This window comes from Helianthus annuus, chromosome 10 (assembly GCF_002127325.2).
Source record: "Helianthus annuus cultivar XRQ/B chromosome 10, HanXRQr2.0-SUNRISE, whole genome shotgun sequence".
Classification (NCBI taxonomy): Eukaryota; Viridiplantae; Streptophyta; class Magnoliopsida; order Asterales; family Asteraceae; genus Helianthus; species Helianthus annuus.
The window spans coordinates 134,417,625-134,431,307 of record NC_035442.2 but is presented as its reverse complement, the minus strand read 5'-3'; the positions used below and the strand labels follow the sequence as shown (position 1 = coordinate 134,431,307).

The window sequence follows — 13,683 nt, the reverse complement described above, 5'->3', positions numbered from 1 at the left end:
TATAAACAACTTAGATTCCGTATAACACACCAGTATAAATAGCTTCGATCTCCAGTATAACACACCAATATAAACAACTTAGATTATGTATAACACACCATTATAAAAGCTTGCATTCCGTATAACATACTAATATAAACAGATTAGATCGCAAAAAAAAAGTATGAACATTTTTTTGGAATAGATTATAGTGTTATTGTTCTCCATTGTTTGAATGTTCTTGAATCATGTTGATGTCTAGATCCATGGTTTTAGAAATTGGTGGTTAATGGCTAGAATAAAGGAAGTAATGGTAGTTTCTTTATTTAAAACATGATTAATGACTACAATGCCACACGCCTATTAAATGAATCAATAATTAAAACACAAATATTACAAAAATGTCACCCAACTAATCTCAACCATTAATCAAACACGTCCAATGGCACAAAATACTTCCTACACTTTGTAGAAGAAACACGATGAACCTCACCAAATGTATATAAATCCATTATATAGACTTAACATTACATGTTTGGTTCGGTTTCAGTTATATCGGTTAACCAAAGCTTTGTAACCGTAATCATAACCAATTGGTCGGTTATACAAAGTTTCATAACCATCGGTTATGTCGGTTATCAGTTATGGCAGTTAATTTGCTCACCCCTAATTCATATCATCAAAGCAAATAACAGTTGATCACCATTTACTAGTATTACATTACACAACTTCAACATCATATGGAAATAACTGACGATGGCATCATTACAACTGCGTGTCCTTGATTTACAAACAGTTGATACTCTTCGGGTTTGCAAATAAATGTTCTCTGCAGATCAACTTTGGTTTCTTCGAGCTACTGCTACCAAGAAGGTGGTGTAACATGGCGGGGGGATCATTCGATATGGACTGATACATCTTCCTCACCGTGATATGACTATCCAGAATCATCAGCTCCAACAATTTTCTACAGCTCTGTAAAAGAAAATGTGTACAATTTTAAGGATTAACAAGTGTCCACAGGTAAAGAAAACAGTTTTAAAATTGTCTAATTAATGCGTTATTATACACCGATAGTCAATCATACCCTTTTGCAATGCAAACAGTTACGTATAACTTAACTGTTAGATTTATGCTTACTCATCTCTTTCATGCGGTTTTTTAACAGGGAGGGTTGGGGCCCAAAACACGTTTTATTCAAAATTTTCATACTTTTTTTAAATAGTTAAATGTTTCAAATACACGTTCTTCTAAACTGAAGTCTTTTGTATCGTTTGACCCATTAGAGATAATAATAATAACATAAGTTGACTCATTCATAAGTAAACAGGTCGAAATTGCCACCTCTAAATTACTATTTTATTTTCAATAGAAAACCGCACCACTTTATCTGCATCATAATACACTTTAAGTTTCCAGTATCATACCTGAGGATTTAATACATTCATTTGGCTTATAATGTGCTCCTGCAAAAAAAAGTTAAAAGATGATGAAAATGCTTTTAAAACTGTTTAAAAGACAAATTTTGTATTCCGCTGCAGAGAGCAGGTATACGGTATACCGCTAGTCTAAAGAACCAACAGATTGCTTTCAGACATAATTTGTAAATTGTAAATGCAATATATATGTATTTATATAAATATATCAGATATTAATAACTAAGAAAGTGCAGATACCTCCAATATCCCAGGATTTTGCATCACAATGCCAAGCACACGACGTACAAGTCCCTTGTAAACTATCTTGTTAACCGTGCCATCTCCATTTACCCAAGGCAATATCGGCTTATAAGAACCAGAAGAATCATCCATCCTAAACTCGCACTTTTCATCCTGCGGGCCCTTTCTTGAACCCATTACGGTTTCGATTTCATTGCTTTTATTCACTTCACTCATAGGTTGAGGAACCAGAACCTCTTCCAGATGGTTTAGGATCGTTACTCTGTGTTGCACCTCATCAACGTCTGTGGAAATCACTTCCACTAACTTTTTGCTTATATTTTCTCGGTTTTCTTGCTGCGAGTTTGGTGGCTCACTAGTATTATAACTTTCTGGCGCCTTGAGGTGAAGATCATGTTGATGAGATGGCATTGAGGTTAACATGTACTTTGACCGGTACAGAGAGTCAACAACATGAACAGAATCGTAAGCGTTAACCTTTAAAGCACGCCCGAATACCTCAAGCACCTCGACAACAAGTTCTGGCATGTTTTCCCCTAAAAGCATTTGCATTATTGTTAGATTTGTATGCATGCGATACAGATAAAGAGAGGTGGCGGATTTGGCCCATTTATGAATGGGTCCATTTGGATTATGTTTTATCCTAAAAGGGGAATGGATGATTGATTATTGAAAATAACCCAACGTCTATTTTAATGCACACTACCTCCGAAATCATTTGAATACCCAACGTCTATTTTAATGCATACTACCTCCGAACTCATTTTATTCAAATATCTAGATTATAATTTTCATCCATGCATCAACCATTTACAAATAAAAAAAAAGAGTAAAATGCCATTTTCGTCCTGTTTGGCCAGTTTCGTCCAAAGGTTTGTTTTTCCGCATTTGGATCCAAAAGGTTGGAAATCTTGCCATTTTCATCCGACTCGTTAACTCCATCCATTTTTCTCTGTTAAGTCAGACGTACTTCCGTCTTTTTTACTAACTTAAATAGAGTGAAAAAGACCGAAATACCCGTCTTAACGGAGAAAAATGGATGGAGTTAACTAGCCGGATGAAAATGGCAAGATTTCAAACCTTTTGGATCCAGATGTGGAAAAACAAACCTTTGGACGAAAGTCACAAAACTGGCCAAACCTCAGGGACAAAAATGGCATTTTACTCTAAAAAAATAGTAAATTATTAGCGGGTCAACCCAGCTGGTTTTATCTCGCACTACAGATCGACAAATTGCCCGATCCACCCATTAGGCCATTAAGCTACCTCTATGGGACAACTAAGAAACGAAATGCATACCCTGCACATCAATTATACGGGAGATTTCTTCCATGCGTAAGCCTTGGTCACCAGACTTATGGATGGCTGAATAAACCGTACTGAACAGATCGGGAGACAGTTCCGCAGAAGATACAAGGTGTCTTGCATAGCAAGTCATCGCTTCCCATGTTGACTCAGACGCACCGTTTGACTTTAAGACTCCTTCCATTCGTCCAGATGATGAAGAAGCGCACTCCAAATTGGAAACCGATGTGATTTCATCAACTCGTGATATTAACCGACGGCTTACAGATAACTGAATACCTGGGAAACCTTTATCTTTACGGGTAAACGTTTCATTGTCTAATAATTTCGGCTTTTTCGTTATTTCAGCACTGCGAATTTCATTGTCGTCACATTTACGTTTCTTTAATTCCTCAATTTCTCCAATACCTTCGTGAGGCAAACACGGGAACATTGATATTTCTCCGGTACACATCAGCACACACAGTTGGATGACTTCTCCACACTGCAGGTCAGCGGGTAGATCTACTCCATTGTCTAATAAACCGTTTTCTCTCTCGTGAAGCCACCTGGACATTTTACCAACTCCTTTCCCGGTATCCTCAGGAAACGGAGATGAAGAAATGTTACGTAAAAACTGCCGCGAGAGTACAAACTCACCAATGTCACTACCCCTCACCTGCCAACAGAGTAAACAGTAACGAATGAATGAAAAAACAAAAATGCTATTTACTCCATAATAGAAATGTTGCTACCATAAAGTTTTTGTCTTTGAGGTAGTTGAAAGCGGTAAAAAGATCATGCTCAGAATATCGGCGCAATGTTTCGGCTAGAAAAACGGAGCCCTCTGGAGCTTTTGAGGCGCTAAGAAATATAAGCTTGAAAAGCTCTATTGCATTAGAAACTGCTAATGATTTGTACGCTTGTGTACCAAAATCTTTTACTTTATTCATAAGCTTAATATAGCTTTTCGAAAGACGACTCCTTGATCTTCGAGCGGACACTTGTCTTTTTCCACCATCCTTCTTTAACTCCTTGGTAGGTGTAGATGACGAACTTAAGTTGTTGTCATCCAATTCCTAAGCACACGAGCGAAAAAGAACGCTTATCATACACAAAAAGGAGAGTAAAATGCCACCTTCTGGTTTGGCCAGTTTTGCGACTTTCGTCCAAATGTTTGTTTTTCCGCATCTGGATCCAAAACTTGTAATTTCATTCGACTGGTTAACTCCATCCATTTTTCTCCGTTAACTCTGTGGTATTTCTTTTTTTTTTTTTTTGTTAACTTAAAGGGCAATTTGGTCTTTTCCAATTTATGTAAAAAGACCGAATACCCCTGAAAAGACCGAATTGCCCTTTAAGTTAACAAAAAAGACGAAAATAGCCCTGACTTAACGAAGAAAAATGGATGGAGTTAACGAGCCGGATGCAAATGGCAATATTTCAAACCTTTTGGATCAAGATGCGGAAAAACAAACCTTTGGACGAAAGTAGCAAAACGGGTCAAACCTCAGGGACGAAAATGGCATTTTACTTCAAAAAGGATGTATGCCTAATAGTATGAATGTATGATATGCAAGATGGAAAGGGGTTAGGCTAATCTTACATGTGATTCACCACCATCTGACCGACCAAACGTGGAGTTATATCGAGCACCTTTAGGGGCCTCGAGTTTAGCAATCTGCTTGTATTTTAGAACCTCGTTCAGGACCGTCTGTATGTCTTTGTTATCAAAATCATCCCATCGTTCTTCAGTGTTCATATCATTTGTATGATCAATAGGAGCATGATCCTTAACAATCACTTTACAGTTATCACCAAGTGATTTGTTCTTGGAAGCATCTAGATGTATTGCGTATCTCACACTAAGCATGTTACAGAGTCTCATTAAAGCTTTTCTGAACTGCGTGTTTCTGTTGAGAAGCGCCATTCTTCTTCTGCATGTATCAGGAGGTCCCGGTAGATTCGGAAGTGCGGCCCACTCAACACGGTGAAATTTTGCTCCAAGAGCAACACGGTGTTTTGCAAATGTAATCACCAATTGCCTGAAAAAAAATCATAAATAAAGTATAAAAGTTATTAGAAAAATCGCTCGAGTTAGTAAAAAATCAAAATAACTACATATTATTACCTATCTTTGTCTTCTGTCCATGCAAACCGTTTCTGCCGTGAAGATTGCAGCTTTGACAAGACACAATCATGTATAGCAGAACAAGGATCACCATTTTCATCTTGATTCAGTGCCAGATCATCATCTACAGCGTCTTTTTGGTTTTGGCCATCGATTTCATTAATCAACATATTTGCTTCATCGATTTCGTCGATCAACCTTTGTAAAGATTTTTGTTCTTTTGTCGCATTATTTGCAATTTTGGCTTGCTTCACTTTTCCCGACTCTTCGTCGAATGGATTATCATTATCATTATTTACTGGTGATTTTCGTTTGGAAGACTTTTTTCTCTTTGAAGGTGATGAAGCATGCGTTAGTGCTAACTTTGATTTAAACTTTTGTCGCTTATCATAGAATACACGCAACACCTTCAATGCAGCATTAATCGATTTACAAGACGGAAAAGATAATTTCATCATATGAGTAACAAAGAAGAACAAACAATTGAACAAACCTGCTCCAAGGTCAAATGAAGATTCTCTGCGATCTTTTCACACTTTTTGAAGGATATCTTTTTATCTAAATCTTCATTTGCTACAAGTTTAAATAGCTCAGCACGTTGATGAGCTGTCATAACTCGGGCTGAGGCCCATGCACGGGCATGATATACCTCATGTACGGTAGATCCAGGGAACGCATGCAAAGCGGCTTTTGGATCAGAAGCAGCATAGCAATACTCCAAGGTGCTCCAATATTCATCGACGCTTATCTTGCTTGCAAGAACAAAATCATGTCTGACCTGCGGCCGAAGATCGAACGAATTGACGCCTGTATATGGCAAAACCATTCCCACAGGTTCCTCAATGTACGGCTTTAATTCTAGTGAATGGCTAAGAGTAGTATGTGGGCCCACAGGAATGTCACCACCAATCAATCGTATCAACTGCCAAAAAATCCAAAAGAATATTCAGGGAGGAAAATAAACATTCTACACAAACGAAGTATATTGCAAAACTTCTACAACTTTTCAGTGAACCCAAATATTTGAACCGTTCTATGAATCACTCATTCCAGCCGGTTACCCAGCCTGACCTATCTCTAGCAATAATCCAAACTAGTTGGTTACCACCCACGCTCCGTAGCGGGTTTGAAACGTAGATAAAAGTAAGCAAATAGCGAGAGTTAAAGTTGTTTGATGTTTTAGTTAAGGGGCTAAAGATGTCATTACTAAAGTTGAGGGACTAAAGTTGTTTTAGTTAAGGGGCTAACACAACAACCATACCCAGTAAATCCCCCAGATAGCAAAGCTAGTGGAAGGATCTGGGGAGGGTGGGATTTAAGCAAACCTTACCTCTATCCCTGAGGATAAAGAGGCTGCTTCCAAAGAGACCCTCGGCTCCGAATAGTTAAGGGGCTAAGCATGTCATTATTAAAGTTGAGGGGTTAAACATGTCATTATTAAAGTTGAGTGGCTAAAGTTGGTTAATGCCAAAGTTGATTGATGTGACAAAAATAGCATATTTATAGAATTTTAGTATATATAATGAAACTTGCCCAACTAAATTTCAGAGTAACTAATACCTTGAGACGTCTTAAGATATCAATAAGAATTGAAATGCGTCCAGTTGCTCGAGTATCCATGAGACACCTGTACTCATCTACAGGAAGATCCGAAAGGCGTAAACCCTTCCTGCATTTCTCAACCAAAGACTCAAGCGGTAAACTGGAACCCGCAACCTGCAGGAACAACTCAAGTGGCATAGCCTTAACAGCTTCACCTATTTCAAACAATTTACAACTACTATGTACGTTCTTCTGTTCATATCCGTCTTTTATTGCATCATCCCAACCGGGTAAACCAGTGAGATAACCCCATAGAAACACATGAAGCAACTTCGCACGAACCATTTTTGCCAATACAAAACCGTTGTTTTTCATTGCTTCACACGTCTCAGCTTGAGAATAATCTATTCTCGACCCTGTGTTAATTCTCTCCACGTTTAATACGGGGATTGATTTGTTACATTTTCCAACTTTATGTTTTAAAGAAGATTGAACACGCAGTTGTTTTTCAAATAACCTTAGTCTGTCATGAACCCGATCTGAGAGGTCTTTTGCGTCATATACAGATGGGTGTAGAATTACTTCAACTGTACGTTTTCGGCCAATATTAGTAAGAGACGGGACTCCAAAAGTAATGCATTTGCAGTGTCCGTCTTGTTGAAGTTTGTTTAAGCTACGATCTAGAGTCTTCTTGTCCATTGTAGTACTCTGCTTCTTGTCAAGATTATTAACACTATCCAGCAGCCTTTGTAGCTCAGGTTGTATAAAGAACTTTTCTTCCTGCTTAAATGGGGCATTACAAAATATTGTTTTATAAAAACTCTCTCAAATATACATACATACATATATATATATATGTGTGTGTGTGTGTGAGTGTGTGTGTGTGTGTATTTACAAATACGCACAGAGAACCAGTATATACGTCATAAGCAAAGCCATCGTTTAGTCCATTTCATTGTGGTGTGCATGGTTCAGTTAGTTCGGTTATTATCCTCAACTAAAGCTGAAACCGAAGTCATTAGTTAGTCTATTTTATTTTGCAATTGGTTTTCGGTTAAATATTGTATTACTTAAATATTTTATAATTGTATCCGCTTTAAGATTTTTTTACTATATATATATATATATAATAATAATAATAATAATAATAGTAGTAATAATATAATAATAATAATGATAATAGAATTATATGATTATGTATATAAATGTTTTTAAGAGTGTATATGTAATATTCTTTTTAGACTTGAATCTATAGGTTTATGTTTATAAAAAATAATTGATAGTCATTCCTTGAGCGACTGAGTTTGGACTTGGTTTTTAAATTGTTTTTTCCTCTTTTTCGGTATTTAACCTAAATCTGACTAAGTAATTCTTGATACGTTTTTCCTAACTCTGATTCAATGAAATTTTAAACAAACGAACATTTGCCAATAGCCTTTTCGACATGTTATGATTGTATTTTTTGGTTTACTATATTGAGTGCACGGAAATAAAACGTCTGAATCCCTCCTGCCGCAACGCGCAGGGACAACCCCCTAGTTATCTATAATTTTGTTAAAGATCTGGGAATTGAAGTGTAATTAAGATCAGAGGATTAAAGTGTAATCAGTGTTTGAAAGACTAATTTACCCCTATATTCGGTTGTACCTTATGCATTAAAGCAAAAAAGAAAGTTCTTCACTTTTGGTTATCTTAAAATGCCCTTGTCTCATGCATTATATATACATACCTGTAGTTTTTCAAGTATCCGCTGCTCCCTTAGTGAGCTAACTGATTTGAAACCAATACATGGATAGGCTGTATAAGAGCGGCGCTTTCGGTTTGCTGGTGAATCAGATGAAGATATCTCTAAAGAAACAGGATTCGGTGGGGGCTTTACAGTTACAATTTGAAGTTCCGCATCAGGAACTATATCATTTGCAGCATTTTGCTTATCATCGGGAACTGGATTATTGCTCTGTTCTTCACCAGCCTCGGCATCTACGTTAGTGGTCTTATCATCTGCATCTTGCATAGTGTGACTCAGCATCAGCTGTCCAGCTTGCGCATTAGTCGGAAGTTTCTCAATCATGGAATATTCTGATTTGCTCGGTGGATTATTAGGAGCTCCAGCGTTGTAGTTCCCACAAGTCCAAACTCGGTAGACTGAACCTCTATTAAGGCCTTCTGAATCTATATGCATATTGAATCTAGACACCATTTCAAGAACACGAGGATAGTATCTTTTGTTGTTAATGCCAAGCCTTTTGAATACCTGTTTACACCAATGAATATACAAAAAAAAAAAAAAAAATCATTTTCAATATATATACTTGACTTGAAAGGTTTTGACTAGCACACACCTCGTTAAGAGTCAACCCTTTAGAACCTTCGGCATCAATCATATCATAAATTTGTTGCTCAATAGGAAGCTCAAAAAGCTGTTCAGTGATTTGGCCTCTTTTTACCGGTTTAACATGATCATCATCTCCACCTCCATGACCTTTCGACATAAAAGTTTCAGGCGAAAATTTCTTTAGCAGCCGTAGGCAGTTAACATCCTGAAGCACAAATAATATATATAAGACAGAGAATAAATCATATGACGATGACATAATACTAGATGTAAATATGTAACAGAAACACTATAACCAGACTACCTTATTGTTCACTTTAGCAAAAAACTCCTCGACTATACTAGCATCTTTCAGCTTGTTCAAGATCTACGAACATTTGCGCAACAAAGTTAATTCAGTGAGGAAAAACTTAAATGAAAAGCAAATGTAGGGATACGTCATACGTTAAACCCTAGCTTACATTTCTCCAAGCCCTATGTCCTTGTGTTTTGCGGTAACCTAATTCCCTTTTTATATCTGAAACAACTAGAACCTTGCCATCGGCCTTTTCTAGTCTATCGCAAATAGCTCTAAAAGCAGGTACATAGTTGTTTACGCGTTGTTCAGAAACACCATCTCCTGTAGCAACTTCTTTGTCTTCATCATCATTATCGGTTAAAGCTTTGTCCTCTTTGGTAATTTCAAGTCTTTGTAAGCGACCCAAATGTTTTGCATAACGGTATAGATACACCATATTGGTGTTCACTATTGAACCGTTTTTATGCTCTTCGTTGCCAGCTACCTTCTTCCTTATCATTGCTGACTGCCTCACGATTAACCCGCGGGTTTCAAGCTGCCTTAGTACATAATACATGTCGTTGTTGTTTTTGCCTACTTCCTTGCAAAGGTCGTGTTGGGCAACTCCATCGGTTCTGCAACAGTATAAGATACAGCAAGATCAATAACCTTTATGCCGGTACTAAAAGTTAAAAAATATTATACAGATTTCCAAACCAAACAAATTTATTTACAGCCGTGTCTCAGATGGTTTACATATTTTGAGGAGCGTTCAATTCAGAACCAATAATACACTGAGAACTGCGAAAACCAAATAACTTTCTCTAAATCATCAATGCACTAAGTACAAGTACTCAGGGTCGGTTTTGAAGGGGTGCAAGCGGTGCAACCGCATAGGGCCCGTTTTTTCAGGGACCCAAATATTTTTTTTCTCGTTTTGCATATATACTTTTTTTATTATTATTTAACTACAATATCCAAGAATTAAACACAAAAGCAGTGATAGAAGAGCCGGTAAGACTCTTTCCGTGCCATAGGTGAGGTCGTGGGTTCAAGTCTTGGCAGCTCCAATTTTCTTTTCTCACTTCTCCCTTTCTGTAGGCCCCCATGTTTTGTTTTCGCATGACCCATTTTAACCAACCGATTTTAGCCTTATTAAGAACATTAGTGGAGGATTGAGTAACACATCAAAATACTTCTGTAAGACTTTCTAACATACAAAAGAATATAACTTAAAAAAATTAACTTAGCCAACTATAAACGTTTTTAGCTTATCATAGCTAGTCTAAAACCCAAATAAAAAATGGTTTATAATCACTAAGGGTGGAGGGAGTGGTCACCAAATGGTGAGTGGTAAACTTATTTCCTAGCCAATAATGTCATGCCATGTCAAGTCAAGTCCCCACTCCACTCCCCGTTTTGCACTCAATCACTAGCAATGGTAAAACACATGGAGAGTGGTAAACAATTTATAAAAAAAGAAGATAAATTTGTTATTGGTTGGAAGGGGTTGAGACCCACCATTAACCACCTCTCCCTCCCACCTCTCTCCTCTTCAAAAACTCGGTGAATACTCGCCGGTTTTGTCCCTCACCATTCACTGAAGGGGTGGCATCCCCTTGCCGCTCGGTAAACCACCTCCGCGCATGAGTTTCCCTAACCCACTCTGCCCACCCTAAAATAAAAACGCCCCAACTTTTTATCTCGCTTTAGGATCTCATTTTTACATGTTACTTTTTGGTGTCTCGTCATCTCCTATTTAAATTATAAGACTAAATCATAATTTTCATACGTCTATGCTATTATTATTATTTTCTTTCGTAACCGCTTAAATTGCACTAAATCCGCTTTCGACTGGACTCGAACCCTTGACCTCGAGAGGAGCACACTCTAACTCCGATGACTTTGCCAATTGGACCAGCCCCACCATCCATCGACCATTCTATTGAGTAACAATATTAAATCTTAATTTTCCAGCATCTCTATTATTTATGTATTGTAAATACAAACAAACCTTGCAATGGCAAGACGCTCAAGAACACGCCGCTGAATCTTCGAAACCGCAGCATCGGAAGCTTTAATATCATAAATTCCAACAAAACTATCAAGCAAATGCTCAGCCGCAACAATTCTCAACTCCATAGCCTCCGAATCTTCAACCGATTGGATCTTAGGGTTTCTAGCATCGTACTTAACTCCTTCACATTCGAATCGGAGACTCGGAAGGTTAAGAATATTGGACCATAATGCCCTTTTGACATCACTGCTGAGGTTAGAGGAGATGTGAGGGTTGATTTTGGGCCAGAGGTCACGGAGAGTTAGTCCGTTAAGTCCTTGTGAGCATATTTCTTCGAGTGCTTTGTAGACGACGGCGTCCATTGGTGGTTGGAGGGTGGCCGGAGCATGCAACCGTTGGTAGTTGATGGTGTTGGTGGTGAATTTGGGGGTGAGATGGTAGGTTTAGGGTTCGAATCCGAGATGGGCAGGAATTATGGCCATGTTTGGCTTAGCTTTTCAGGAGTGACTTATGACTTTTTGAAAAGTCAGGATGAAGTGACTTTTTGGAAAAGTCACTTTTCCTCTCACATACACCCTCAATCCAAACAGACTTTTTGAAGCTTATGACTTTTCAAAAAGCCAATAAGTCAATAAGCTGTTTCAAAAAGCCAAACATGCCCTATGTTTGATTGGGATTTGGAGTCTTATTAAAGTTGTTTGGTGTATAATTTTATTTTTTAATATATGAGTTAAATGTCATTTTACTTCATCTAATTTGGGCTATTTTTAAGTAGTGTATACAAAACCTTACATAAATAGTAATTTAAGAATAAAAAAACTTAATCACTATAAATATAAGTGATAGTTGGAAAGCATTTAGGGTTTTGAAATCATTTGATAAAAAGAGAATGACTCACAATGTTGTTTTAGTGTTTTCAGTAATCGCCACCTGGTCTAAGTCCTGGGTTCCTAATTAAACACACAATGCAACACGTATTAGTGTATTAACCCAATTCAAACTTCAACGACAATCACGAGATCAAAACCTCATCGTAGATGACAAAGTATAGCCTTATTCAGACAGCACTTTAACATCCGTTGATTTTGTTTCAGATCGATTGGACAGGGTATCGTACCAATGATTAGGGTTAGGACGCTGATTACGGAGCAGAGTTTAGGGGTTTAGGGGTTTGGTTATTCGGATAGCAGAACAAGAGAGAAGGAGTATCGATTTTAAATCGATTTGGTGCACTGAGACTTGTCCCGCAACTGCCTTTATACAAACTATCTGGGTCTCCCCCGCGCGTCCCGTGAGGATCAAGGGACTCCCCCGCGTGGCGCAACAGCTACCTATTAGGGCTAGGTCAGCCTCGTCACCTGCGTAGCCTTGCCACTTGTTGCGAAACTGTGCCACGTGGCCTGGTAGGGATGCCAAGTTTTGGATTTATCGTTTTTCGCGCTGGGTTTCGTCGTGCGTGTTCGGGGTTTCGATTATGGTTCTTTCTAAGATATTTTGGGAGTTGTTACACCAACCCTCGTGAAACTAAAAAATGGAACTTACGAGTCCTTTCCTTCTTGTTTTAATTTCCGATGTACTTGAAAGAGAGAGAGATAAAGAGTTCTGTGTGAATGTTTTCACTTACAGATGTAACATAAAGATATGAGAGATGAAAAAGGGTTCATAATTTAAATATAGATAGAACTATAAAGTGTGTTAGTGTAGTAGTGTAGTACAAGAAATTAAAGCAATGTTAAAAATGGTTTGTATAACCAATGTAAAAGGAAAATAGGTTTACACAAAACATACACAACATTGACTACACAATTGAATTGATAGTTTTTTAATGAGATATGAAACAATTTTGTAATTTAAGTATAGATAGAGATAAAAAGTGTGTTAGTGTAGTACTAAAGTACACGAAATTAAAGCAATGTTAAAAATGAATTGTATATCACTATACTAGGTGTAAAAGGAAACTAGGTCTACACACAACATTAACATTGACTACACGATTGAATTGATAGATTTTTTGTATCTTATTACTTGTTCGGTTATGTTCTTCCATATTGTAACCTATTACCTGTTTAGCCATCAATTGTGTTAGAACAATTGATGGTTGAGAACAACTGATAGAGCCATTAGTTGCATAGTCATTGCAACTAATCCATAGTTTGGTCATCAGCTGTTGTCTTGAGTTTCATATTCTTCTATCAACAATTCTTTTGTAGTTCTTTATTTCAATAAATGTTTCTATTAGTTAATCTTTATCAGCTCTTGTGATCATCAGTAGTAGGGGTGTTCAAAAAACTCATGGCTCATAGCTCACTCGAAACTCGCTCGAAAAAAGCTCGGCTCGAAATTGGCTCGATTGTAAACGAGCCCGCTCGGCTCGACTCGGTTTGTAAACGAGCCAAGCTCGAGCTTGGCCTCGCTCGGCTCGTGAGCCGGCTCGATAAG

The 13,683-nt window shown here is 37.7% G+C and overlaps 1 protein-coding gene across 2 annotated transcripts; it reads right to left on the bottom strand.

Moving 5' to 3' along the window:
- Positions 1-459: 459 nt before the first annotated feature.
- Positions 460-11,717, bottom strand: LOC110885655. Of its 2 annotated transcripts, none has more exons than XM_022133357.2 (14): positions 11,242-11,717; positions 9,412-9,862; positions 9,255-9,317; positions 8,958-9,155; positions 8,345-8,869; positions 6,634-7,398; positions 5,567-5,995; positions 5,074-5,480; positions 4,549-4,987; positions 3,698-4,021; positions 2,958-3,621; positions 1,656-2,194; positions 1,407-1,445; positions 460-954 (listed from the first exon to the last, which is right to left on the bottom strand). In XM_022133357.2, the coding sequence occupies exons 1-14, from the start codon at positions 11,604-11,606 to the stop codon at positions 766-768; spliced, it is 5,397 nt and encodes a 1,798-aa protein (XP_021989049.1). In that variant the 5' UTR covers positions 11,607-11,717; the 3' UTR covers positions 460-765. The 2 variants fall into 2 exon arrangements, with proteins under 2 accessions (XP_021989049.1, XP_021989050.1); XM_022133358.2 differs by having other exon boundaries at positions 6,634-7,395.
- Between the last annotated feature and the right edge of the window lie 1,966 nt (positions 11,718-13,683).

Coding starts and splice junctions, on each gene's coding strand:
- LOC110885655 (XM_022133357.2), bottom strand. CDS start 11,606: ATGGACGCCGTCGTCTACAAAGCACTCGAAGAAATATGCTCACAAGGA. Junction 9,318..9,411: donor GACATAGGGCTTGGAGAAAT/GTAAGCTAGGGT, acceptor AAATGTTCGTAG/ATCTTGAACAAGCTGAAAGA. Junction 5,481..5,566: donor TTCATTTGACCTTGGAGCAG/GTTTGTTCAATT, acceptor GCTGCATTGAAG/GTGTTGCGTGTATTCTATGA.